Source organism: Microcaecilia unicolor, chromosome 2, assembly GCF_901765095.1.
Source record: "Microcaecilia unicolor chromosome 2, aMicUni1.1, whole genome shotgun sequence".
Classification (NCBI taxonomy): Eukaryota; Metazoa; Chordata; class Amphibia; order Gymnophiona; family Siphonopidae; genus Microcaecilia; species Microcaecilia unicolor.
Window position 1 is genome coordinate 629236338 of NC_044032.1, and position 25856 is coordinate 629262193.

The 25856-nt window shown below is 45.9% G+C and overlaps 1 protein-coding gene across 1 annotated transcript in view; it reads left to right on the forward strand.

The window, feature by feature from the left end:
* CLGN (calmegin) overlaps positions 1 to 25856 on the forward strand; it is a 350951-nt gene that overhangs the window by 111177 nt on the left and 213918 nt on the right. The window contains exons 6-7 of the mRNA XM_030191707.1: positions 21207 to 21288; positions 23580 to 23772. Of these exons, the coding sequence (XP_030047567.1) occupies positions 21207 to 21288; positions 23580 to 23772 (275 nt within the window). The remainder of the gene's footprint in view (positions 1 to 21206; positions 21289 to 23579; positions 23773 to 25856) is intronic.

Here is a 25856-nt window from a genome sequence, read left to right on the forward strand (position 1 = left end):
CAAAGCTGCTAGGGTCTTCAACTAGATGAAGTGTCGGCTGAGGGTAGATATGATAGAGGTCTATAAAAATACTGAGTGGAAAGGGTAGAATAACATTTTTTTGTACTCTTTCCAAAATGCTATGACCAAGGGGTATGCATTGAAGCTAATAAGTAATAAATTTAAAGCAAACCGGAGAATATATTTCTTCCCTCAACGTGTAATTAAACTCTGGAATTCGTTGCCAGAGAATGTGGTAACAGCAGTGAGGTTAGCATGATTTTAAAAAAGGGTTGGATAATTTCCTAAAAGAAAAGTCCACAAGCCTTTACTAAGATGGACTTGGGAAAACCACTGCTTATTTCTAGGATAAGCAGACTTATGTATTCTCACAAGTGGGTGATGCCAACCCACGTTACCCAGTCTCGGACTTATATCAATAAGTAGAACTTTGTGGAGCACAGGACACGCTTCACTGCGCATGCGCGTGTGACATGGCCGCCTCGGTTCTTTTTCTGCTGCGGTGAGGAAAGGTCGTGTTTTTCTTCCGTCTCCTCACAACTCTTGGTCCTAAAGAGCTTTTTTTCATGCCTTTCGGTGATTTTTCTTCATCCAATATTGTGTTCACAGTTGTGGAACCCCCTTTTTTTGTCTTTCCCTTTTTTTGTTTATTTTGCCCTGTTTTAAGTTTCCTTTCCTTTTCATTGTTCTGCCACTTTTAGCCCTTGACTTGGGCTGGGGAATTTTCCTTTTGCTGTACCTTGCCCCTTTTTCAGACACCATTGCTTCATTTAATTTAGCTGAGGAAGTTTTTCCTTCCATGTGCACGAAGGTTCCCAGTGGCTTTAAGCGCTGTGCCTGGTGCAATTGGATGATCTCTGGGAAGGACACCCATTCTTGGTGTCTTCAGTGTCTTGGGCCCGACCATAGCCCCACTAACTGTGTTATCTGTCGTCACATGGGAAGATTTTTGGAGCCAAGTCAGGTTCCTCGACATCGAGGTTGGAGGCGTCGGGAGCGTCGGTAAGCATGGCTGCTTCTAGACCCTTTGACACTGGGAGCAATGAAGCATCAATTGGGTCGCCACCTGCCTCGAGCCTCCTGCTGTGGAGGTCCTCCGGAACCATCCATCATCAGACCTGACCCCGAGACAATGTTTGGATTCGACTTCGTCCTTGTCGACAACGAGGAGCCTCTGTTTTTTTTTTATTTATATTTATTAATTATTCATTTGAAATTTTACAAGAAACAACTTGCTTGGAAAAGTGTTTGTTACTTAGGAGATTACTTATAAAACAAAAAGGAATTGAAATACATTCATTTTAGGAAAAATTAACACTCAAGTCCATAAAATGAGATCCAAGAATTCAGAAAATATGGAGAACAATATAAAGAAGGATAAACATTCAGGATTAAACAACTCTGTTAAGTGAAGTTAGTATCTTATTTATCTATGACGCTTTTCCATTTTTCACTGAGGCTAGAAGCGCCGACAGATGGGCAGGTTCTGTAAATATATATTTCTTTTCCCCAAGTCTTATTATGCACTTGCAGGGGTATCTTAAAAAGAAGGTACCCCCCAAGTGCAATACTTCAGGCTTGAGGATCAAAAATTGTTTCCTCCGTCGTCTTGTCTCCTTAGAGACATCAGGAAAAAGCAATATCTTAAAACCTAAAAAAGGTTTATCTTTATTACGGAAAAACAAACGGAATATCCAATTTTTGTCCGGTAATAAGGCAACCGCAACCACTAAAGTGGCTGCCGTTGCTAGCTCAGTATCAGAAGTCTCAAGCATGAGAGAAACATCTATTGGATTTTCAGTAATTGGATTTAAGTCCTTCCCTGGTATATAATATGCATGTGAAAATGGTGGCAGATTCTGGTCAGGAATATTCAAAATATCACGTAAATAACGTTTCAGCATCTCAAGAGGAGCGACATTTAACACTCTTGGAAAGTTAACAAATCTCAGGTTATGATTTTTGGTGTAATTATCAAATATCTCCATTCTCTGCCTGAGGCTTGTCAAATCTTTTACCATTGCTGGTTGCATTGTTTCGCAATTCACAATTCTTTGATCAATATTTCCAATTTTATCATTCAGAGCCTTAATTTCTTCCTCTTTTTTTTTTAAGTCATTTTCCAGAGATTTTACTCTCGGTTTAACTTCATTAATCTGTGCTATAAAAGTTTGTCCCAGGGTTGAAACCAAGTCCCATAATGCATCCAGTGTTACTTCTCTTGGTTTGACCACTAATGCTGCTGGAAGTTCATACCTTTCAGAAAAATGCCCACGAGTCTCGCCCATTCCCTCAGTCTCTCGACCTTCTATCCGTGGCGATTCTATGGGCAAAATGCCCTCCGCTCCTTCCTCTGCTGTAACAAGAACCTCCTGTCGACGCTCTTCTGGGCCCATGAATCCCACTTGGGGCGACCCTGTCGATTCTGAGAGGAAGGAGCTAGCGCCAATCGGTTGGGGAGGAGGGGTGCGTGCTGCGGGGCTCAAAGTGATGTCGAAACCAGGGGAAGCCGAATTCTCCCTTTCGCCGGCGTTCCCTACTGGAGGCATTCCGCCGTTTAAACCAACTCCCTGTGGTCGCAAAAAACGATCGATAGGACCAGGTAATGGGGAAGGTAGCGGGGAGGCTCTAGCCACTACTCTTCCTCTTCGTTTAGGCATTTTTTTTTTTTTTCCAAAGGAACGCGAAGCACAGCGTCTTAACAGGGCGCCGCCATCTTGGATCTCAACGAGGAGCCTCTGTGACACACTTTGGGGAAAGGCCAAGAAGCATTGTCATCGGTCGCCCTTGACACATGATGTCGGGAGCTCTGGGGCATCGAAGGATTCAGTACTCGAAGTGTTGACACCAGAAGGACCGTTCTCTCTCCATACAAGACGTGCCGATGTGTCGGTCTCCCAGCAGCCAAGATCCAGCTCCTGCATTGACCCCGGCAGTTCTACAACCTGTGCCTGAACCAGCACCCCAGCTTTTCTCGGTGTCTATCCTCAATGAGTGCACCCGGGCCTTGCTTCCTGAGCTGCTGTATTGCATCATGCAATGATGTGCATCGGCATCAAGGGTGGCTTGTGCCTACCCTGCCTTCCGTTGCATTCCTGCTTTGGCCCTCAGCCTGTGGTTCAGCTTCCGACACCAATTCTGCATACAGCTCCAGTGTCCACTGCCACCCAAGCTGGCACTCCCTCGATGTCGGTGGAGGAAGCTTCGCCAGAGTCGAGGCAGGAACCGACTTCTCAACGCTGTTCTCTAGTACATGGTCTTCCATATCGAGGCAGGTTCAGTCTTGATACTCCCATCAGGAGGTATTGTCTGATACCGAAGAAAAGCACTCATGGGATTCAAAAGAGGATCTAAGGTACTTTTCCTCGGATGAGTCTTGTGGAATTCAGTCTGAACCCTCCCCTCCACCTGAAAGGATAAAGTCATCTCTGGAGAGCATTTCGTTCCCAGCTTTTGTTAAGGAAATGACTTATGCTATTCCCTTTGCTTTGGAAGTGGAGGACAAGCCCAGGGCCAAGAAGCTTGAGGTCCTGGACTACACGTCTCTTCCTCTGCCCAAGAAGATTGACACCCAGTACCGGATTCACAGTGCACCTGATTTTGATAAGCCTCATTTGCCTCACAATTCAGTGGTGGTGGAATCCACTCTCAAAAGAGCGAGGCATTCCAGGGACTATGCCTCGGTGCCCCCAGGTAGAAAGGCTAGAATCCTTAATTCTTTTGGGAGGAAGAAGTACCAGGCTTCAATGTTCATTTCCAGAATACAATCATACCAGCTCTTCACGACTGTCTACTTGCGAAACTCAGTGCACAAGTTGTCGGACCTGGCTGAGACACTCCCTCCAGAGCAGGCCAAGTCACTTCACAGGTTGGTCAAGCAGCAGAGTTCGAAAGTTCTTGGCCAGGGGCACATTTATCACTTTTGATGTGGCATCCAGGATCTCTGCTCAGAGTGTAGCAATGCACAGACTCTCCATGGCTACGTGTTTCTGACCTGGAACATTCAGTTTATCAGAGGTTGGTGGATGCACCATACTGGGGGGATAACCTTTTTGGAGAGAAGGTTGAGGAGGTTTCTGACCAAATCCGAAAACATACTGATATCATCTCTTCTCTCTCCTGCCGGGGGCATTCTGCATCTACCTCCTCAGCTAGGAGGACTGTTGTCATACCAAGGAGTAGTCTCTAATACTATCAGAGGCGTAGGTACAACCCCTCGGCTCACCAGACTGTTGAGGCTCAGCCCCAGTGCGTTCGTTCACGTCAACAGAGTGCTCCAAAGGCCCCTGTTGGTTCCCAAGCAAAGCAAGGGACAAACTTTTGACTGGCTCCAGCAGAGCATAGCCACAGTAAAAGTGTCTGTCCCAGATAACTTGCCGGTTAGGGGGAGGCAAAATTTTTCCACAAAAGGTGGCTCATCACCTCCAACCGGTTGATTCTTCAAATAGTCTGTCTCTGATACGCACTCAACTGGTATCTAAAACCTCCAAATTGCCCACTGAGAGCTCATTTCTTCAACTCTCAGCACAAGTAGGTGTTTGCAGAGGAACTCAGCACTTCTGAAGGCTCATTCAGTTGAGCCCAATCCGCCAGGGGAGGAAGGACTGGGGTTCTTTTCCAGGTACTTCCTTCTGCAAAAGAAAACGGGGGATGCATCCCATCCTAGACCTAAGGGCTCTGAACAAATTCCTAGTTCAAGAAAAGTTCAACATGGTTTCCCTGGGCACCCTTCTCCCAATGATTCAGGAAAACGATTGGCTATACCCTCTGGACTTAAAGGATGCATATACTCACATCACGATACTTTCAGCCCACTGGAAATTTCTTTGATTTCAGCTTAGAACACATCAGTTTCATTATCGCATATTGCCTTTTGGCCTCGCGTCAGCCCCCAGAGTCTTCACCAAATTTCTAGCGGTAGTTGGAGCATCGCTACGCAGACTGGGAGTCCATGTGTTCCCATATCTTAATGATTGGCTGGCAAAGAGCACTTCTCTGGGTGATGCTCAGGAGTCCATGCGAATGACTATTCGGGTGCTCAAGCTATTAGGGTTCATTTTAAGCTACCCCAAGTCGCATCTTCACCCTGTCCAGCGATTGGAGTTCATAGGAGCCCTGCTTGATACACAGAAATTTTGAGATTACCTTCTGGAGATGAGAGGAGATACTCTTGTCCCACTCTCATCTAAGATTCAAGCCTCTCAGCAGGTCACAGCTCAGCAGATTTTGAGGTTTTTGGGTCAAATGGCTTCCACAGTGTACATTTCACCCATGATTCGCCTTCACATGAGATCAGCTCAGTGGACCCTAGCTTCTCAGTGGTATCAATCCATGAGGAGCCTGGAAGATGTCATCCAAGTGTCCCCAGAGTTTGTACGCTCCCTTCAGTAGTGGACCATTCCATCCAATTTGACTCTTTGACTTTCATTCCAATTTCCTCAGCTCAAGAAGTGCTGATGAGGGATTTATCTCTCCTGAGATTGGGGGAGGGCGGGCTCATGTAGAGATGGGCTTCACACCCAAGGTGTTTGATCTGAAGATTCGTTTCCTGTGTGAACCAGTTTCCTGAATCTCTGGGCAATCTGGAATGCTCTTTTTTCAGAGATCGGCTGTCTCATCAAATTATTGTCATCCAAACAGAATATCAGGTTGCCATGTATTACACCATCAAGCTGGGGACACCGGATCACGCCTTCTGTGTCAGGAGGCCATCTGGATGTGGCATTGGGCTCGCCAGCAGAGCATGTTCCTTTTGAGTCACTTATCTGGTGGGCAAAAACAATACTCTGGCCGACAGACTGAGCAGGAAAATGCAACCACACGAGTGGTCTGTCAGTATGGGCAAAGCCCGCAAGATCTTCTTTTTGCCACTCAGATCAACCACAAGGTCTCTCAGTTCTGTTCCGGGCTTCAGGCTCACGATACTGGGAGTGGATGTGCATCAGGCAAGTCTCCATGTGCCTCAAGTTCTCCGCTATGCAGCCCCCCCCCCCCCCCCCCCCCCCCCCGGCACAGGTCAGCATTTGACCCGACACCGAGGAGAAGTGATTATTCATCATCCTAACCCTTACTTACTTGTTCAGTACCCCTATTTTCTCATCCACACCTTAATAATTCCCTTATTTATTTATTTATTTAACACATTTATACCCTACATTTTCCCTCTTAGTTGCAGGCTCAATATGGCTTACACAGTGTCGAAAAATTAAAATGCAAATAGACAATATAATAGTAATCCTGTAAGTAACTTGAATATAAAGCAACAGATGTACTAAAAAAGTACAGTAATGGTCCATGAATTTTGCTATATCATAAGAAGTAGTAAATTCAAGATGGCCGCTACCTGTTAGGTCACGGAGCTCTAGCTCCGTAGACACCGACGACCCCAACAGCCAGGAATTGGCTGTTGCTGAGTCGTCCCACTGGAGGACTCGGAGGTCTGGCGGTGGTCCGCGGACGGGCTCAGTCGACTCTTGACGGTGCCGGCGGCCAGACTGAGCACCTCGTGGCAGTGCCGCGGTCGGTCGACCAGCCAGGTCGCGGCGGGAGTCCTGGGCTGCGGGAGCAGCAGATGCTCCGGCAGGGCTCCCCACCGATCCTCCTCGTTAGCCCTTCCCCATGCCTGCCGATCCGGCGCGGGTGAGCGGGCGGTCGGCCCGGGGCTGATCCTGGCTGTCTGCTGCCGCATGGCTGCGGCCTATCCCCTTCGCCGTCGTCCATCCGTCGGCCCGTGTCTGCTGCACTAGTCGCGCCCCGAAGTCCTGTGCGCTGCAGCCGTGCTCCCTGCCGGAACGGCCTGGGCGCGGATCGCGGACCACGGGACCGGGATCCATCCTGCAGTGGTGTCGGGGTGCGACAGGAGCGGGACAGGAGCTAAGGAGGCCGAGAGGAGGCAGAGTCCATCAGCCCCAGCTTGTTCCAGCCCGCACATCCAGCGACCGGGCCGACTGGGTAAGAGACAGTAGCCGAGGTGAGGCAGAGTTCCACTAGCACTGGTCTGTTCCAGTCTCCCAACCCGGCTTTTCCCTGCCTGTCCAGTCCATCTCTTCCAGCCATCCAATCCAGTTTCTCCCTGTTGCTCCAGTCCGCCTGATCCAGCTTCTTCCTGCTTGTTCAAGTCCACCTGATCCGGCTCTCCCTGCTTGTTCCAGTCCGTCTGATCCGGCTTCTGCCCGCATGTTCCAGTCCGCCTGATCCAGCTTCTTCCTGTTTGTTCCAGTCCGCCTGATCCAGCTTCTTCCTGCTTGTTCCAGTCCGCCTGATCCAGCTTCTTCCTGCTTGTTCCAGTCTGCCTGATCCTGATTCTCCCTGCCTGCTCCAGTCCGCCTTATCCAGCTTCTCCCTGCTTGCTCCAGTCCGCCTGATCCAGCTTCTCCCTGCTTGCTCCAGTCCGCTTGATCCAGCTTCTCCCTGCTTGCTCCAGTCCGCCTGATCCAGCTTCTTCCTGCTTGCTCCAGTCCGCCTGTTCCAGCTTCTTCCTGCTTGTTCCAGTCCGCCTGATCCAGCTTGCTCCAGTCTGCCCGATCCTGCTCTCCCTGCTTGCTCCAGTCCACCCTGCTTGCTCCAGTCTGCATGATCCAGCGTCGTCCTGCTTGCTCCAGTCCACCTGTCCCAGCGTCATCCTGCATGCTCCAGTCCGCCTGTTCCAGCTTCGTCCTGCTTGTTCCAGTCCACCTGATCCAGCTTGTTCCAGTCCACCCGATCCTGCTCTCCCTGCTTGCTCCAGTCCATCTGCTCCAACCTGTTCCAGTCCGCTTGATCCAGCTTCTCCCTGCTTGCTCCAGTCATTCTGCTCCAGCTTGTTCCAGTCCGCCTGATCCAGCTTCTCCCTGCTTACTCCAGGCCTTCTGCTCCAGCCAGCTTGCTCCAGACTGCCTGACTCAGCCTGTTCCAGTCCGTCTGCTTCAGCTTGATCCAGCCTGTTCCAGTCTGTTTGCTTCAGCTTGTTCTAGTCCGCCAGCTCCTGCTTCAAACCATTCCAGCTTGTTCCAGTACTGCTACTGTGCTCTCACCCAACTGTGCTCTCCACTGCACTCACCTGCTCCTGCCACTCAACCTGCCTACTAGCCAATCACCTGACTGACTGACTACCACCCACCCTGAAACCTGCCTGCTTCCCAGCCCATCTTCCTACCAACTCATCACTCCCCTGCCCAACTGCTCACCCTCACCTTCCTGTCTCCCAGCCCACCCACCTGCCCTGTGAACACCTCAGTCACTACTCATGGCCCCCATTCACATCCTATTCCTTGCCCTGTCCCTCCCTAATCTTTTCCCCCTCCCACCGCTGTATACCACACGATCTCACTACCCATCCCTGTCCTCCGTCCCGCTCACTACTGCAATACCCTACCTACCCCTGTACCCCACCACCTCACCATCCCTACTGTCGTCCTCCTCCTTCCTAGCTCTCAACCTTCAATACCTCCTTCCTACCATGAACCCTTCCCCTTTCCTCCTCAGCGCATTCTGTCTTCGTCGCCTTCGTCGCCCTTCCTCACCCACCCTTCTCCGCACTCTCTTGCTCCTTCTCCTGCTATCCGCGGGTGACATCAATCCCAACCCAGGTCCCCCACACCTGTCCTCGTCCTCATCTCATCTATGCAAACGTCCCCGCGATATCTCCAATCTCATCTCTATTCCCCTCCTCCCCCCCTTTTCCCTCCCCTTCTCGTGCGCCTTGTGGAACGCCCACTCGATCTGCAACAAACTTCCCTTCACCCATGATCTCTTCATCTCCCATTCTCTTCAACTGCTCACCCCTGACGACTCTGCCTCAATCGCAGCCCTATGCCACGGAGGTTATCTCTTCTCCCATTCGCCCCGCCCAACTGGCCGCGGTGGCGGCGTCGGGCTACTACTTTCACCCTCCTGCAGTTTTCAACCTCTCCACCTACCTCAGTCTCACTGCTTCTCATCCTTTGAAGTTCACTCCATCCGTCTATTCCACCCACTGCCACTCAGAGTTGCAGTCATCTACCCGCCCCCCTGATAAATCCCTCCCTTCCTTCCTTACCGACTTCGATGCCTGGCTCTCCGTTTTTCTTGAGCCCTCATCCCCATCCCTCATTCTTGGTGACTTCAACATTCACACTGATAACCCATCCGACTCATATGTTTCTCAGTTCCTCACTCTTACCTCCTCCTTCAACCTCCAACTGAGCCCACCACCCTACTCACAAATCTGGCCACTGTCTTGATCTCGTCCTCTCTTCTACTTGCTCACCCTCCAATTTCTACGTTTCAGCTCTTCCTATCTCTGACCATCACCTAATCACATTCACACTTCAGCACCCTCCCCCTCAATCTCGCCCAACACTAACTACTACGTCCAGAAATCTCCAGGCTGTTGACCCCCCCACCTTATCCTCTAGTATCTCTGATCTCCTCCCTTCCATCATGTCCTCCAAATCTGTCGACATAGCTGTCTCCACTTACAATGCCACTCTCTCCTCTGCCCTAGACACCCTTGCACCGTTCATCTCCCGTCCCACAAGGCGTACCAATCCCCAGCCCTGGCTGACCCCTTGCACCCGTTACCTTTGCTCCTGCGCCCGCTCGGCTGAACGCCTCTGGAGGAAATCTCGCGCCCATACTGACTTCATTCACTTCAAATTCATGCTATCCTCCTTCCAATCCTCCCTATTCCTCGCTAAACAGGACTATTACACCCAACTAACTAATTCCCTCAGCTCTAACCCACGTCGTCTCTTCGCCACCCTCAACTCCCTCCTCAAAGTGCCCTCCACTCCCACACCCCCCCCCCCTCACTCTCTCCTCAATCTCTGGCCGACTACTTCCGTGACAAGGTCCAGAAGATCAACCTCGAATTCACCACCAAACCTTCTCCTCCTCTTCATCCTATAACCCACTCTGTCAACCAACCTACCCAGGCCTCCTTCTCCTCTTTTCCTGCTATCACCGAAGAGGAAACCGCCCATCTCCTCTCCATCTCGAAATCCACCACCTGTTCCTCAGACCCCATCCCCACCAACCTACTTATCACCATCACTCCTACTATCACCCCCACCATCTGTCATATCCTCAACCTCTCTCTCTCTCCACTGCAACTGTCCCGGACACCTTCAAGCATGCTGTGGTCACACCACTCCTCAAAAAACCATCACTTGACCCTACCTGTCCCTCCAACTACCGCCCCATTTCCCTCCTACCCTTTCTCTCCAAGATACTTGAACGCGCCATCCACAGCCGCTGCATTGATTTTCTCTCCACTCATGCCATCCTCGATCCGCTTCAGTCCGGCTTTTGCCCCCTACACTCGACAGAAAAGGCACTATCTAAGGTCTGCAATGACCTGTTCCTCGCCAAATCCAAAGGTCACTACTCCATCCTCATCCTCCTCGACCTATCCGCCGCTTTTGACACTGTCAATCACAACCTACTTCTTGACACACTGTCCTCCTTTGGGTTCCAGGGCTCTGTCCTCTCCTGGTTCTCCTCTTATCTCTCCCATCGTATCTTCAGAGTACACTCTCATGGTTCGTCCTCCTTCCCTATCCCGCTGTCTGTTGGAGTTCCTCAGGGATCTGTCCTTGGGCCCCTTCTTTTTTCAATCTACACCTCTTCCTTAGGCTCCCTGATCTCTTCTCGTGGTTTCCACTATCATCTTTATGCTGACGACACCCAGCTTTATCTCTCCACACCAGAAATCACTGCGGAAACTCAGGCCAAGGTATCGACCTGCTTATCCGACATTGCTGCCTGGATGTCCAACCGCCACCTGAAACTGAACATGGCCAAGACTGAACTTATTGTTTTCCCACCCAAACCCACTTCTCCTCTCCCTTCACTCTCTATCTCAGTTGATAACACCCTCATCCTCCCCGTCTCATCTGCCCGCAACCTCGGTGTCATCTTCGACTCCTCCCTCTCCTTCTCTGCGCATATCCAGCAGATAGCCAAGACCTGTCGCTTCTTCCTCTATAACATTAGCAAAATTCGCCCCTTCCTCTCCGAGCACACCACCCGAACTCTCATCCACTCTCTCATTACCTCTCGCCTTGACTACTGCAACCTACTCCTCACTGGCCTCCCACTTAGCCATCTATCCCCCCTTCAGTCCATTCAGAACTCTGCCGCACGTCTTATCTTCCGCCTTAACCGATACACTCATATCACCCCTCTCCTCAAGTCACTTCACTGGCTTCCGATCAGATACCGAATACAGTTCAAGCTTCTCCTACTCACCTACAAATGCACTCGATCTGCAGCCCCTCCTTACCTCTCTACCCTCATCTCCCCTTACGTTCCTACCCGTAACCTCCGCTCTCAAGACAAATCCCTCCTTTCAGTACCCTTCTCCACCACCGCCAACTCTAGGCTTCGCCCCTTCTGCCTCGCCTCTCCCCATGCTTGGCACAAACTCCCCGAGCCCATACGTCGGGCCCCCTCCCTACCCATCTTCAAATCATTGCTCAAAGCCCACCTCTTCAATGTCGCCTTCGGCACCTAATCACTACATCTCTTCTCATATACCCCAACTTGACATTTCGTCCTTTAGATTGTAAGCTCTTCTGAGCAGGGACCGTCTTTATTCGTTAATTTGTACAGCGCTGTGTAACCCTAGTAGCGCTCTAGAAATGTTAAGTAGTAGTGGTCTGAGGGGTATGCCTTCTTAAACAGTGTGGTTTTCACTGACTTCCTAAAGTTGATATGGTTATGAATTGATCTGACGGTTTTAGGTAACGCATTCCATAGTTTTGTACCTATATAAGAAAAGCTGGATGCATAGGTTATCTTCTTCCGCAACCTGTTCCTCTCAAGAGCCAAGCCGTAAACGAGAACGATCAGGCATCACTGTGGGGCCTTGCACTAACAACACTAACTCCTCCAGAGACAGCAGACCCCGAACTGCCAGACGCACTAGATCTCCGTACCACGGCCGACTAGGCCAATTCGGAGCTACCAGAATCACCGTGCCTAAGTGCCGCTCTGTTCTCTGAACTACACGACCTGCCAGGGCCCAAGGAGGAAGCATGTACAGGCGTCGATCCCCTCGGACTGCGGATCCCGACGATGAGTGAAAAACCGGGGCACCTGAGCATTGGCGGATGTTGCCATGAGGTCCATCATAGGCAGACCCCACTCTATCACCAGACGATGAAACAGCGGACGATGAAGCGACCACTCTCCGGGGTCCAATGTGTGTCTGCTCAGAAAATCCGCGCTCACTTTGTCCACGCTGGCCACATGACCTGCTGAGATACGCTGCAGATGAACTTCCGCCCAACACATTAGCTCCGCTGTCTCCTCGGCGACCGCCCGACTTTTCGTGCCCCCTTGACGATTGACATATGCAACGGCATATGCATTATCTCTTATTTGGCCTGGTTTTCTGTTTTAATTAGATTGTAAGCTCTGTCGAGCAGGGACTGTCTCTTCATGTTCAAGTGTACAGCGCTGCGTACATCTAGTAGTGCTATAAGTACATAAGTAGTGCCATACTGGGAAAGACCAAAGGTCCATCTAGCCCAGCATCCTGTCACCGACAGTGGCCAATCCAGGTCAAGGGCACCTGGCACGCTCCCCAAACGTAAAAACATTCCAGACAAGTTATACCTAAAAATGCGGAATTTTTCCAAGTCCATTTAATAGCGGTCTATGGACTTGTCCTTTAGGAATCTAACCCCTTTTTAAACTCCGTCAAGCTAACCGCCCGTACCACGTTCTCCGGCAACGAATTCCAGAGTCTAATTACACGTTGGGTGAAGAAAAATTTTCTCCGATTCGTTTTAAATTTACCACACTGTAGCTTCAACTCATGCCCTCTAGTCCTAGTATTTTTGGATAGCGTGAACAGTCGCTTCACATCCACCCGATCCATTCCACTCATTATTTTATACACTTCTATCATATCTCCCCTCAGCCGTCTCTTCTCCAAGCTGAAAAGCCCTAGCCTTCTCAGCCTCTCTTCGTAGGAAAGTCGTCCCATCCCCACTATCATTTTCGTCGCCCTTCGCTGTACCTTTTCTAATTCTAATATATCTTTTTTGAGATACGGAGACCAGTACTGAACACAATACTCCAGGTGCGGTCGCACCATGGAGCGATACAACGGCATTATAACATCCGCACACCTGGACTCCATACCCTTCCTAATAACACCCAACATTCTATTCGCTTTCCTAGCCGCAGCAGCACACTGAGCAGAAGGTTTCAGCGTATCATCGACGACGACACCCAGATCCCTTTCTTGATCCGTAACTCCTAACGCGGAACCTTGCAAGACGTAGCTATAATTCGGGTTCCTCTTACCCACATGCATCACTTTGCACTTGTCAACATTGAACTTCATCTGCCACTTGCACGCCCATTCTCCCAGTCTCGCAAGGTCCTCCTGTAATCGTTCACATTCCTCCTGCGACTTGACGACCCTGAATAATTTTGTGTCATCGGCGAATTTAATTACCTCACTAGTTATTCCCATCTCTAGGTCATTTATAAATACATTAAAAAGCAACGGACCCAGCACAGACCCCTGCGGGACCCCACTAACTACCCTCCTCCACTGAGAATACTGGCCACGCAATCCTACTCTCTGCTTCCTATCTTTCAACCAGTTCTTAATCCATAATAATACCCTACCTCCGATTCCATGACTCTGCAATTTCTTCAGGAGTCTTTCGTGCGGCACTTTGTCAAACGCCTTCTGAAAATCCAGATATACAATATCAACCGGCTCCCCATTGTCCACATGTTTGCTTACCCCCTCAAAAAAATGCATTAGATTGGTGAGGCAAGACTTCCCTTCACTAAATCCGTGCTGACTTTGTCTCATCAGTCCATGTTTTTGTATATGCTCTGCAATTTTATTCTTAATAATAGCCTCCACCATCTTGCCCGGCACCGACGTCAGACTCACCGGTCTATAATTTCCCGGATCTCCTCTGGAACCCTTCTTAAAAATCGGAGTAACATTGGCTACCCTCCAGTCTTCCGGTACTACACTCGATTTTAGGGACAGATTGCATATTTCTAACAGTAGCTCCGCAAGTTCATTTTTTAGTTCTATTAATACTCTGGGATGAATACCATCAGGTCCCGGTGATTTACTACTCTTCAGCTTGCTGAACTGACCCATTACATCCTCCAAGGTTACAGAGAATTTGTTTAGTTTCTCCGACTCCCCCGCTTCAAATATTCTTTCCGGCACCGGTGTCCCCCCCAAATCCTCCTCGGTGAAGACCGAAGCAAAGAATTCATTTAATTTCTCCGCTACGGCTTTGTCCTCCTTGATCGCCCCTTTAACACCATTTTCGTCCAGCGGCCCAACCGACTCTTTGGCCGGTTTCCTGCTTTTAATGTATCTAAAAAAATTTTTACTATGTATTTTTGCTTCCAACGCTAATTTCTTCTCAAAGTCCTTTTTTGCCCTCCTTATCTCCGCTTTGCATTTGGCTTGGCATTCCTTATGATCTATCCTGTTACTTTCAGTTGGTTCTCTTCTCCACTTTCTGAACGATAAGTAGTAGTAGTATCATGTTTGTCATCACCAAGGGATGTTGATGGTCGGCATCAGGCATCAGGCAAAGTCCAAGAAACACAAGCATCAATCCCCTTCAACGCATGGTGCTGGTAGCACAGAGTGATCTGGCCCCTGAGAACTGTCGGCACCAGGAATATCACTCCACCTGAGTGTTTTCCAGCTTTTATCAGGAAATGGAGTTCATTGGAGTCCTGCTTACGCAGCAGGTGTGAACCTTTTTCCCTATGGTGAGGGTGGACACTGAATTTGCACACACCACTCAGGTTACAGCTAGCCAGCAGATCACAGCTTGGCAGATGTTGAGGTTGCTTGGCCACTGGCCTCCACTGTGCATGTCACTCTCTTGACACGTCTTCATATGAGAACCATCCAATGGACCCTAGCTTCCCAGTAGTGTCAGTCCTATGGGGATCTAGCAGGTGTCATTCGGATAACACTGGAGTTTGTTCAGTCCTTCCTTTTGATGACACTTCAATCCAAACCGTTGGACTTCCATTCCAAATTCCTCAGCCCCAAAGGTGCTGACGACAGATGCATCCCGTCTGTGGTGGGGAGATCACTTGGATGGGCTTCACACTCAGGGTGCTTGATCAGCTCAGGAAAGAAATCTTCATATCAACCTTCTAGTGCAACAGGCAACCTGGAATGCTCTAAATGCTTTCAGAGATTGGCTGTTGAACCAAACTGTTCTCATTCAAACAGACAATCAGATTAGAATGTATTATACCAACATGTAAGGGGGTACCGGATCATACTGTCTGTGTCAGGAGACTGTCTAAATGTGGCAATGGGCCATCCAGCAAAAAAAAAAAAAAAAGAAACATAAAGAAAGTTAAAAAGTACATAAATACAAACAAAAAAAGAAGGACAAAAGGGCCTTCAAGACTGAAACAATATAGAGTCCTTTAATAGATCAATTAAAGGACCTCTATTCCAGTCTTGAAGGCTCATTTGTCCTTCTTTTTTTGTTTGTATTTATGTACTTTTTAACTCTCTTTTGCTATCTCATGGACCGTCCAGAACAAGATGGTTCTCAGAGCCGCCAATATTCGAGGTTCGGTTGCACCATGGAGCGATACAAAGGCATTATAACGTCCTTATTTTTGTTTTCCATTCTTTTCCTAATAATACCTGTGACAGAACAGTGTGTTTTCAGCCTATAAAGTGCCTAAATTAATTTGGAAGTGTATTTCTCTAGTTTGGCCAGCAGGTGGTGCGTGTTTATGCTTAATGCTATTAGAGAGGACTGACCTCTTGTTCTTTTAGTTAGCACACAGATAAATGAAATGCCTTTAGTGATATAATAAGGTGTTTTGTTTTTTTTTCTGAAACTTGTCTTCTGGGCTCTGAACTCATTTTTTCTTTTGGACTTTACTGGCTTTTTCCCTGGTTTCAGCCCAGGAGAAGAGAGAGAGAGAAAGCTCTTTGCGGAAGCCCTGTAAAAAACAGTTATATTTGATAACTGGTGAGCAGCAATATGTCCTGATCTCCTCAGGTACTTTTTAGATTGTAAACAAATGTTTAGTTAGTGTTATAATTGATCCATATTTCAGTTGCCTGTTATTATTTGCTGATTGCACATTTTTTGTTCATTGTTCAATATATTTTTAAAACAATTGTTTATTGGCTTCGCCTGTCTGGACTGATAAAGAATCTTGGTGGTTTCTGTGAGTGCTTTCTGGGAACTGTGGCACCACTGGGAGTGTGGTCCCAGTAACCTAGAAATCACTGGGAATAATTTGAGAGTGGGTGACCTGCCCAGAGGTGGTTGTGACCCAGTGGGTGAGAGGAGGATGCTAGTGAGAGCATAAGCAGCAGGTGCAGGCGGGCCTGGGCTGTGCTGGGGATAGACCCTCTAAGTGGCTGTGTGGTAATCCCAAGCGGGTGGCTAGGTGTTTCATGACAGTACCTAACATTCTATTTGCTTTATTAGCTGCTGCCAAAGAGGGTTTCAACGTATCATTAATAATGACACCTGGATTCCTTTCCCGGTTGGCGATTCCTAACATGGAACCTTGCATTACTTAGCTATAGTTTGGGTTTCTGTTTTCTACATGCATCACTTTGCACTTGCTCACATTAAACGTCATCTGCCATATGGATACCCAGTTTCCCAGACTCATAAGGTCCTCTTGTAATTTTTCACAATCCTCTTGAGATTTAACAACTTTGAATAACTTACCTCACTTTTACTCACATCTCTAAATCATTTATAAATATGTTAAAAAGCAGTGGTCCCAGCACAGACCCCTGAGGAACCCCAGTATCTACCCTTCTCCATTGAGAATACTGACCGTTTAACCCTTCTCTGTTTTCTATCTTTTAACCAGTTTTTTAATCCATAGTAGCAGGGCCGTGCAAACCCGGTAAGCGGGGTAAGCACGGCAGGGGGGCGCCTGCCTTCAAGGGCGCCACGCTGTCCGGACCAACTGTATAAAAAAAAAACGTACCGCATCGGCACCTATGTGCATGCGCTGCTGCAGCCTTCCCGCGCGCAGTGCTCGCTCTTTGGCATGCCCAGCTCTTCCCACTGTTCCTAGGCGCTTTTTGAAGAGGGGCTGATACTAGAAGTCTTTAGATATAGGAGGATAAAAGACAGGATCGGCTTAGCCTGTTCTGGTGAGCTGGAGTTAGTTGTAAAATTAATGGCAGTATTCTGAGTGTCTCCCAGTTGAATTTGTCAGTGCTGGGGGATCAGCAGTATTCTGAGTGTCTCCCAGTTTAATTTGTCAGTGCTGGGGGATCTCCAGTGACCACTGGTGCATCTTAAGCAGTTAGAGGTAAGAGCAAGTGTAACTTTTCTTTCGGTTGTAAAACAAATAGATAACATTAATGCTAAACAGAGCCCATTGCATCATGGAGCAGAAGTCTCTCCACTTCTGCAACAGTTTCTTTCTGGAGTGTTATGTTGAACTTCTCAAGGCTTTAAAGGGTCCTAGATTTTGTTTGTTTTTGAAAGTGTCCCATAGAGAGGACAAATTTGAACTTAGTCAAGTTTTTTTTCTATGTTTTTAAAAATGTCCTTTGCTTAAAATAGAACATGGAAGACTGTGAGAATTCTTTGCATATCCAGCACTGACTAAGAGCAAATGGAAACAGCATTTGGAGCACAAACCATACTCTTCCCTTTTTTATTTTTTTGCATTGTTTGGAATGATGTCATGATGAAATAGGATGGCTCATTATCCGCTGGGTTGTCCAATCAGACTTTGGGCTGCTTTTTCATTGTTTTGCCTGGTTCAACAATAACGAGCAATGCCATCTTAAACACAGAGGAAAGGAATGCAGTTCGTTTTGTAAGAAGAGAGTTGTGTCTTCTACAGCACAATCATTTTTTTAAATCATTTCTGGTAATATGTTATGTAAAGCATCACATCATTGGCACTTCTTGGGGTTTCTTTGGAAAGAACTACAGAGTAGTATGTTGAAATCTGCTTTTATTCTTGTAGATAACGATAGCCCTAAAGGAATTTTGTTCTGGTAATGTAAACAGCCAATGCATTGCATCAGAAAATTCTGTTCTATATTCAGGTTCTAGACCTGGGAAAGTCAGTGTGGCAAGTGGTGAGCGATCATTTTCACGGTTAAAAATCATAAAAAATTATTTGCGATCAAGTATTTTGCAAGAAAGGCTTGTAAGCCTTGCCATGATTGCTAATGAGAATGATATATGTGCCCAGTTAGATATCTAAGATTTAATTACTAATTTCGAGAACATGAAAGCACGAAAAGCTAAGTGGTTGTAAACCCTCTATTTGTTGAGCAATCCCAAAAAGATGCACTCCATCTTTCAGCTCCTATTTCTTTTGCATCTTGTGCCACACAGGGGGGGGCGCGCCAACCGATAGTCTGCAGGGGGGCACCAGAGACCCTTGGCACGGCCCTGCATAGTAGAACCCAAACTATAGCTACATCATGCAAGGTTCAGCGTTAGGAGTCACGGAACGAGAAAGGTACCTGGGAGTCATCATTGATGATATGTTGAAATCTTCTGCTCAGTTTGCTGCTGCAGCTAAGAAAGCCAGAATGTTAGGTATTATTAGGAAAGGGATGGAAAACAAAAATGAGGATATTATAATGCCATTATATCGGTCCATGGTGCAACCGCACCTAGAGTATTGTGTTCAATTCTGGTCGCCGCACCTCAAAAAAAGATATAGTGGAATTAGAAAAGGTGCAGAGAAGGGCGACAAAGATGATTAAGGGGATGGGACGACTTTCCTATGAGGAAAGGCTAAAGCGGCTAGGGCTCTTCAGCTTGGAGAAAAGGTGGCTGAGGGGTGATATGATAGAGGTATATAAAATAATGAGTGGAGTGGAAAAGATAGATATGGAGCGTCTGTTTACGCTTTCCAAAAATACTAGGACAAGGGGGCATGTGATGAAGCTGCAGTGCAGTAAGTTTAAAAGAAATAAGAGAAAAGTTTTCTTTACTCAGCGCGTAATTCGACTCTGGAATTCGTTGCCGGAGAATGTGGTTAAGGCGGTTAGCTTAGCAGAGTTTAAGAAAGGTTTGGACGGCTTCCTGAAGGAAAAGGCCATAGAACGTTATTAAATGGACGTAGGGAAAAATCCATTATTCCTGGGACAAGCAGTACAAAATGCTTTGCTCAGTGGATCTTGTTGGGTGATTGTGACCTGGATTGGTCACTGTCGGAGGCGGGGTGCTGGGCTCAATGGACCTTTGGTCTGTCCCAGTGTGGCAATGCTTATGTCTTGTGTCTTCCTACCTCCAATCCCTTGACTCTCCAGTTTCCTCTGGAGTCTTTCATGAGGTACTTTGTTAAACGCCTTATGAAAATCCAGATACACATTATCAACCAGCTCATCTTTATATACATGTTTGTTCACCCCTTCAAAGGATATCCTGGAAACCTGACTGGCAAGGGGTACTCCAGGATCAGATTTGGGAAATACTGGTGTAGACCAAGAATCAATATCAGTCCTTCAGAATTCTTCTTAATAGATTCAAATTCCCATTCATCCTGCAGTGTGGCTACTTCTGACTTGTAATAAGTATTAGTACTGTGTCGTACTTCTCAGCTTGGGAGTCCCACATTTGTGTGGCTGGTTTATATCCTGCTTGTCGATTAAGAGATCACAGTTATTTACCTGCAGTGGGAGATTTGCATAGGCAACAGGAGAAATCAGCCACACAACCCCTCCTGCCTTCTCCAGACAATTGCTGCAAGTTAGCTATGAGAGTGAAGTATTTCTCACCACTAGCTGGGGTGCTTGTGCTTATTTAGGGCCCTGTTTACTAAGCTGTGCTGTAAGAGTGCTAGTGCACGCTAATGCTAGAGACACTCATATATTTTCTATGGGTGTTTCTAGCGTTAGCACATTCTAAAAATGCTAGCGCACCTTTGTAAACATGGCCCTTAGAAAACCTTCGTTTTTTTCTGAGCTCTGAGTATCTCCATTGGATGATACTCAGTTTTGTGTCTGATTTTTTCTTTCTTTCTTTGAAGAGTCCTCATTATTGATAACAATCTTTCAGAAAAAATACACACTTCAAAATATATTTCATCTTCAAAGTGTCATGCATAGAAATGTGCCGTATGTCATATTCTTTAGTTTTCAGTTTAGTGATCTCTGTATTCATAGAATTTTTATAGGTATGGATAGATAACATTTGGGCATTCAATTTCCCTCTATTTTCCTGATTTACTTGACTGATTCAAAGTGTATTCCATGTTCCAACCTGTGCCAGTTATTACATATGTCGTTACATGGCTATGTCTGGTAGGCAGACTGATGTGTTACCCCTGGCCCCTTGGGAGGGGGGAACACTTCAGCCCCGTGGGCTGAAAAAAAATAAGAGAGACAATCAGACTTAGATATAGGCGCAACCAGTAAAAATCTTTATTGGTATAATCACTAAGCCAAAATACAAAATAATTGTTCTCTCTGGAGCAAGTTGTCATACAGCAAAGCAAGACGTAAATCCTGAATAACAAAGACTGCTCAGCTAACACTGTCCCAGCTATCACATATATATACCCTTCATAAGTTTCGTTTCTCCTAAATCATGTGATTTCTCCTAAACTAGAATCATTAGGTAGCCTATGCCATATATGGATGTTCCTGTATTCTATCAGTCTCTCCTGATATGTGTGCACGTGCACAGTCTGTGGCCGTTGGCTAATTAGCTATTAGTTCTGCGTGCAAACTAAAACAATTGCCTTGTGTCCTCTCCCCCCCCCCCCCCCCCCCCCCAAGACTGAAACATTCTAGACATGTTATGCTCACTGTATCTTCAGTCTCTCACCACGTCCCAAGGTTATATCCAGCTTATATGAAAGGCCTGCTCAGCTCCAGCCAAATTTGCATCCTTGAAGTGTCATACCTCAGTCCTGAGAAAGCACTGTATGTTTACAAAGATGCTAACCTATTAGGCTAATTTATGAGAGCCAAACAGAGCAATGTGTAAAGGCTTTTGTAACAGGCCTAGCCTAGGAAGGAATATACAAGACTTTAAAGCAACCTCAAATGTTTATCTTAAATTTTCCCATTGAAAGCAGTTTTGTATTATTGAAAATAATTACTGGAATGTATTTTGAAGCTGTAACGTCAGATGAACTTGCTTCTACAGCTAAATGTGTTTCATAATCTAAAAGTTGAAGTAAAGGCTAGAATTTAAGTTGGGTTTTAATTTCATAAATTCTTATGAGTAGTATTTAATTTTTCCTCTATGCAGATATGAAGTCAATTTTCAAGATGGTATTGATTGTGGTGGCGCATACGTTAAACTTCTATCTAACACTGACAATTTGGATCTGGTATGTCCTTTTTCAGTATTTGAGCATCTTCTACATTAGGAAACCTTATTTCATGGACAGAATGTGATGAAAAATATGTAAATTAATGCTTGAAATATATATAAAACCTGGCTAATGTCCTGTGCTGTGTTCCGCAGGGCTCCGCAATATCCCTTTTATTTCTTTCAACACTTTTATGCTTTTTGGGACCAGTAGTCGGAGGAATTGGGGCTACTCATTTTTCCTTTACAGAAAACATTCAATTATTTGTTCCAATTCAGAGTATTGTGGGTGTGACTTTCAAGTTTTGGGCAGCTGTTTTTTTAGATCCATTTTGTTTGGGTAGTAGCCATCTGAAAATGTGCTCAACAAACTTTTATGGGTGAGTGAATAAAGCAAACATCTTCCTCATGATGACATTTATGTATGTGAGGTAAAATTACCCTTTTGAAATACCATGTGTAGGTCAAGTGATCTTTGAGTCTGACCTCCCTGGCGAGGATTGGCTGTTACAAATAGCTTGGAAAGCGATTGATAACAACTTTCACAGGTTAAACAGATTCCGTTGTGTTTCACTGCAACAAATGATGCAGGTAGTGGTTGTCTTTCCTTGGATTACTGCAGCAAGATAAGGTGAACAGCAAGTTCCCACAGAATTGGTGATGACATCGACTGAGCCTGCATGGGAAAGTTTCTCCAGCTTAGTATGCAGTAAAATCTTTTCAGTTGATTCGCCACACATTCTGGGGAGGGCCTATTCCGGAATGATGGGCTCCAGCTTAACAAGGGTGGGAACAGGCTGCACACTGCGTCCCCATCGGCATACGTCCACTACCCAGCATTGGAGGTGCTGTGCAAGAGGGAGGACTAAGAGAAACACCCTCAACGCTACAGTATGCTTCCGAGGTCACGGATTCCGTCGAAGCGGACACCGGCTCCCCTTGCCTCCAAATTCCGAAATTTTCCAGGGTAGTTTGACAGATGGGGTCTCCACAGGGCTCGAGGAGGTTAGTATCCTTGGTTTCCTTTTCCCCATGTTAACAGCGGGAAAGTTCCAGTCAAACTACTAAGGTATTCAGGAGCTTCATGAGGTAACGTCTGCTCCAGTCACCATCTTGGATCAATGCTATTCTAATGGACCCGAGTATAACATCTGAGACTGGCATGTAATATTTTTAATCACATTTTTTTGGGTGGAGGGGTATAGTGACCACTGGGGGAATAAAGGGAGGTGATCCCCGATTCCTTCCAATGGTCATCTGGTCATTTGGGACACCTCATGTGTGGAGTAGAGGAGTAGCCTAGTGGTTAGTGCAGCAGGGGAAGTGTGTTCAATCCCTTTGATCCTGGGGAAGTGGGTTCAATTCCCACTGCAGCTATTCATTATAAAAACAGGTCTAGCTCAAAAGGTCTAGCTCAAAACGTCTTAAGTTTTAGTTTTGGACATTTTTGTTTTGTTCCATTATGGCTGAAAAACATCTACGTCTTAGGAATGCCCAGGTCCTGCCTTGAACACGCCCCTGGCATGCACCCTTGAGATTCAGACGGACTTCAGAGAATAACGTCTAAAAAGAGGTTTTGAAAATACTGATTTGGACGTTTTTGTGAGATAGATGTCCAAATGCAGACTTATGTCTCTTTTTGGACGTTTTTCTCTTTTGAAAATGAGCCTGCAGGCTTCCTTATAATAAAAAGCAGACAGATTTTCAAGATTGCAGACTATCACTGTCAACTGCTGAGCAAGATTGAAATGTAGTTGGTGATTCGATTATTAAGCATGTAGATAAAAGATGGGAGAGTTATGTATTGCCTTAAATATTGTGGTGTTATTTACAGCATTGAAGCTCTCTGTTTGATGATGTTGGTTGTATTTGATTGCAATTTGTTGTATATTGTGGCAGCATTGTTTTTGTTTTTTTTCTTTGCATTTTTAAATTGTTTTTGAAGACTTTTATGTTGAACTTACCACCCAGGCTTTTAGATAGCGTGGGATAGAAGATTTTTAAAAATAAATTGTGCTGTAAAGAAAATGTACCTACCCCCTTCCCCCACCCCCTGTTTACTAATCTACACACTAATGCTGACACAGCCCATTCATGGCTAGAACGGCTTTGTGTGCTCTTCTTTTGGTACTAATTTAAAAATTTAAAAAAATGAGTGATTGTAAACATTTGTATCAACTGGATGTCGGTCAGGATCTAGAACTGTCTAGCAAAAATAACGGCGCTTGCCAAACACATTTGTCAGGGATATAATTAGAAGTTCATTTAATTTATGATGTATTCAATTCCAACATATCTTTCCTCTTACAGGAACAATTTTTTGACAAAACACCATATACAATTATGTTTGGACCAGATAAATGTGGGGAGGATTACAAACTTCATTTCATCTTCAGACATAAGAACCCTAAAAGTGGAGTCTATGAGGAAAAACATGCCAAGCACCCTGAAGTTGACTTAAAAACGTTTTTCACAGATATGAGGACTCATCTTTATACCTTGGGTATCCTTTATATAATTTTTTTTAAGAGTTGATGGTTTTAAAATTGTGGAAAAAGATCCAGTTTGTTTCAAAGGCAATATTTATTTGCATTTTGTTTTTAAACCACTGCAAAGCTTTACCCTTTATTCTTTGATGATAAGTAGACACAACAGAGCCACACTGCTACATAGAGAGGTTGTATCTGATGTCGGTGCAGGCAGTGTTTTCAGAGTGTCCTAGAAAACATTTCTAGGCATTCACAGTGGTCTCTTGTGCACTGTTGGACCTACCGTTTCTGAGGTTTGTTCTCAAGAACCAATTATTTTAAACCACATAATGGCATTATTTTCAATCAACAAACAACTCATTGAAAAAAATATTGCTTTCAAGATCCTGGTCTTAAAATAGAACCTGATTTTACAGAAAATAGAAAAAGAAGCCCTAGTCTATCTTCTGATTCAAACTAAGAGGGTGAACTGTATTCAAAGTAAAAATCCATTTCTGTTCTTAACATAATGAATTATTCTCCCCATCACACCTTGTATGTTAAACACTAGCTGTTGCAATTCCAAGAACTGCAAATCTTTCGTGATATACTTTATTGTACAAGTGAATGACACATAACAAAATCAATACACCAAAATGGCCAGAAGAGAACACCTAGGGGGGAATTATCAAGCACTGCAAGTTGCATTAGAGCCTCAGCTCCACGGTAAAAAGCTGGGGTTATTTTACCATCTGGGAGCATCCAGCCGCAAAACAACAGGCTGATGCTCCTGGGCCACTGAGCAGAGGGTCGACTCCTGGTAGAGACTCTCCCCCCCTCAAAGACCCTTACCCCTCCTGACAGTGTGCTAGTACAGGATGGGGGTCGTGGGTGTCTTTGAGTGGGGGTGGGAAGTCTTTGCCGGGGAGGGGGTATGGCATGGGTGGGGGGTGCTTTTGCTCAGTGGCTAGGGAGCATCGGGCTGCTGAAATAACGCTTCTCGTGAGGTGGCTCGTGAACAGCATTATTCCTAAGGTTGGATTCAGCAACCTGTGGTACCTGGGTCCCGCTGGTTGCTGAATCCTGCGGGGGATCAAAATATGGTAAAGGGCAAACTTTTACAGCACCTTGATGAATCCTCCCCCTTAATCTCACCAATCATTATGTTCCTTTGTTGGTAATTGTGGTATATCTAGTACTATTAATAAACATAAACCAACAACATATACAATGACAATCTTACCGGTAGTACCTCAGTATCCCTCCAGCCCGCATTGTTACCAAAATTTTCTAGGAATAAAAGAGACCAGAAACTCTGTCACGATAATAAATGATACGGATAGAGGTAAACCCAACACTGATGCATTTTTATCAGTGCCTGTACAATGAAAATTTATAGCAAAAGAAATACAGAGCAAAGCTGCATAAGATGTGAGCAGAGAACAGATTGAAGATAAAACATCTCTCTCCCCCCAATATTCAGCCTGTGGCTGTGAACGTTTTTGAGCTGTGCTGACTTCACCCGCTTACCTTATGCTGGCCTCTGCTAAATATTGCTGGCTCCCGCATAAGTCCTGGCTCTTTCCAGTGCCACCCCTTGTCCCGTCCAAACCTTTTTTTAAACTCTGCCTGTACCACATTCTCTGGCAACGAATTCCAGAGTTTAATTACATGTTTAGTGAAGAAAAAGTTTCTCCAATTTGTTTTAAATGTACTACATTGTAGCTTCATCGCATGCGCCCTAGTCCTAGTATTTTTGGAAAGCGTAAACAGACGCTTCATATCTACCCGTTCAACTCCACTCATTATTTTATAGACCTACTACTACTAGACCTCTATCATATCTCCCCTCAGCTGCCTTTTCTTCAAGCTGAAGAGCCCTAGCCGCTTTAGCCTTTCCTCATAGGGAAGTCATCCCATCCCCTTTATCATTTTTTTCTCTGTCTTCTGTTGATAGATGGACATATCTATTCATTCTGGACCGATCTGGTAGGACTAAAGGAGACAAAATTATCAGATAAGATGTAATTTCTCCATAATTGTACACTAGAAATATGTATAGAAATCATTTTTGGATCATTTTAGTTTGTTTTTAAACTTTTATCCAATTTTGGAACAT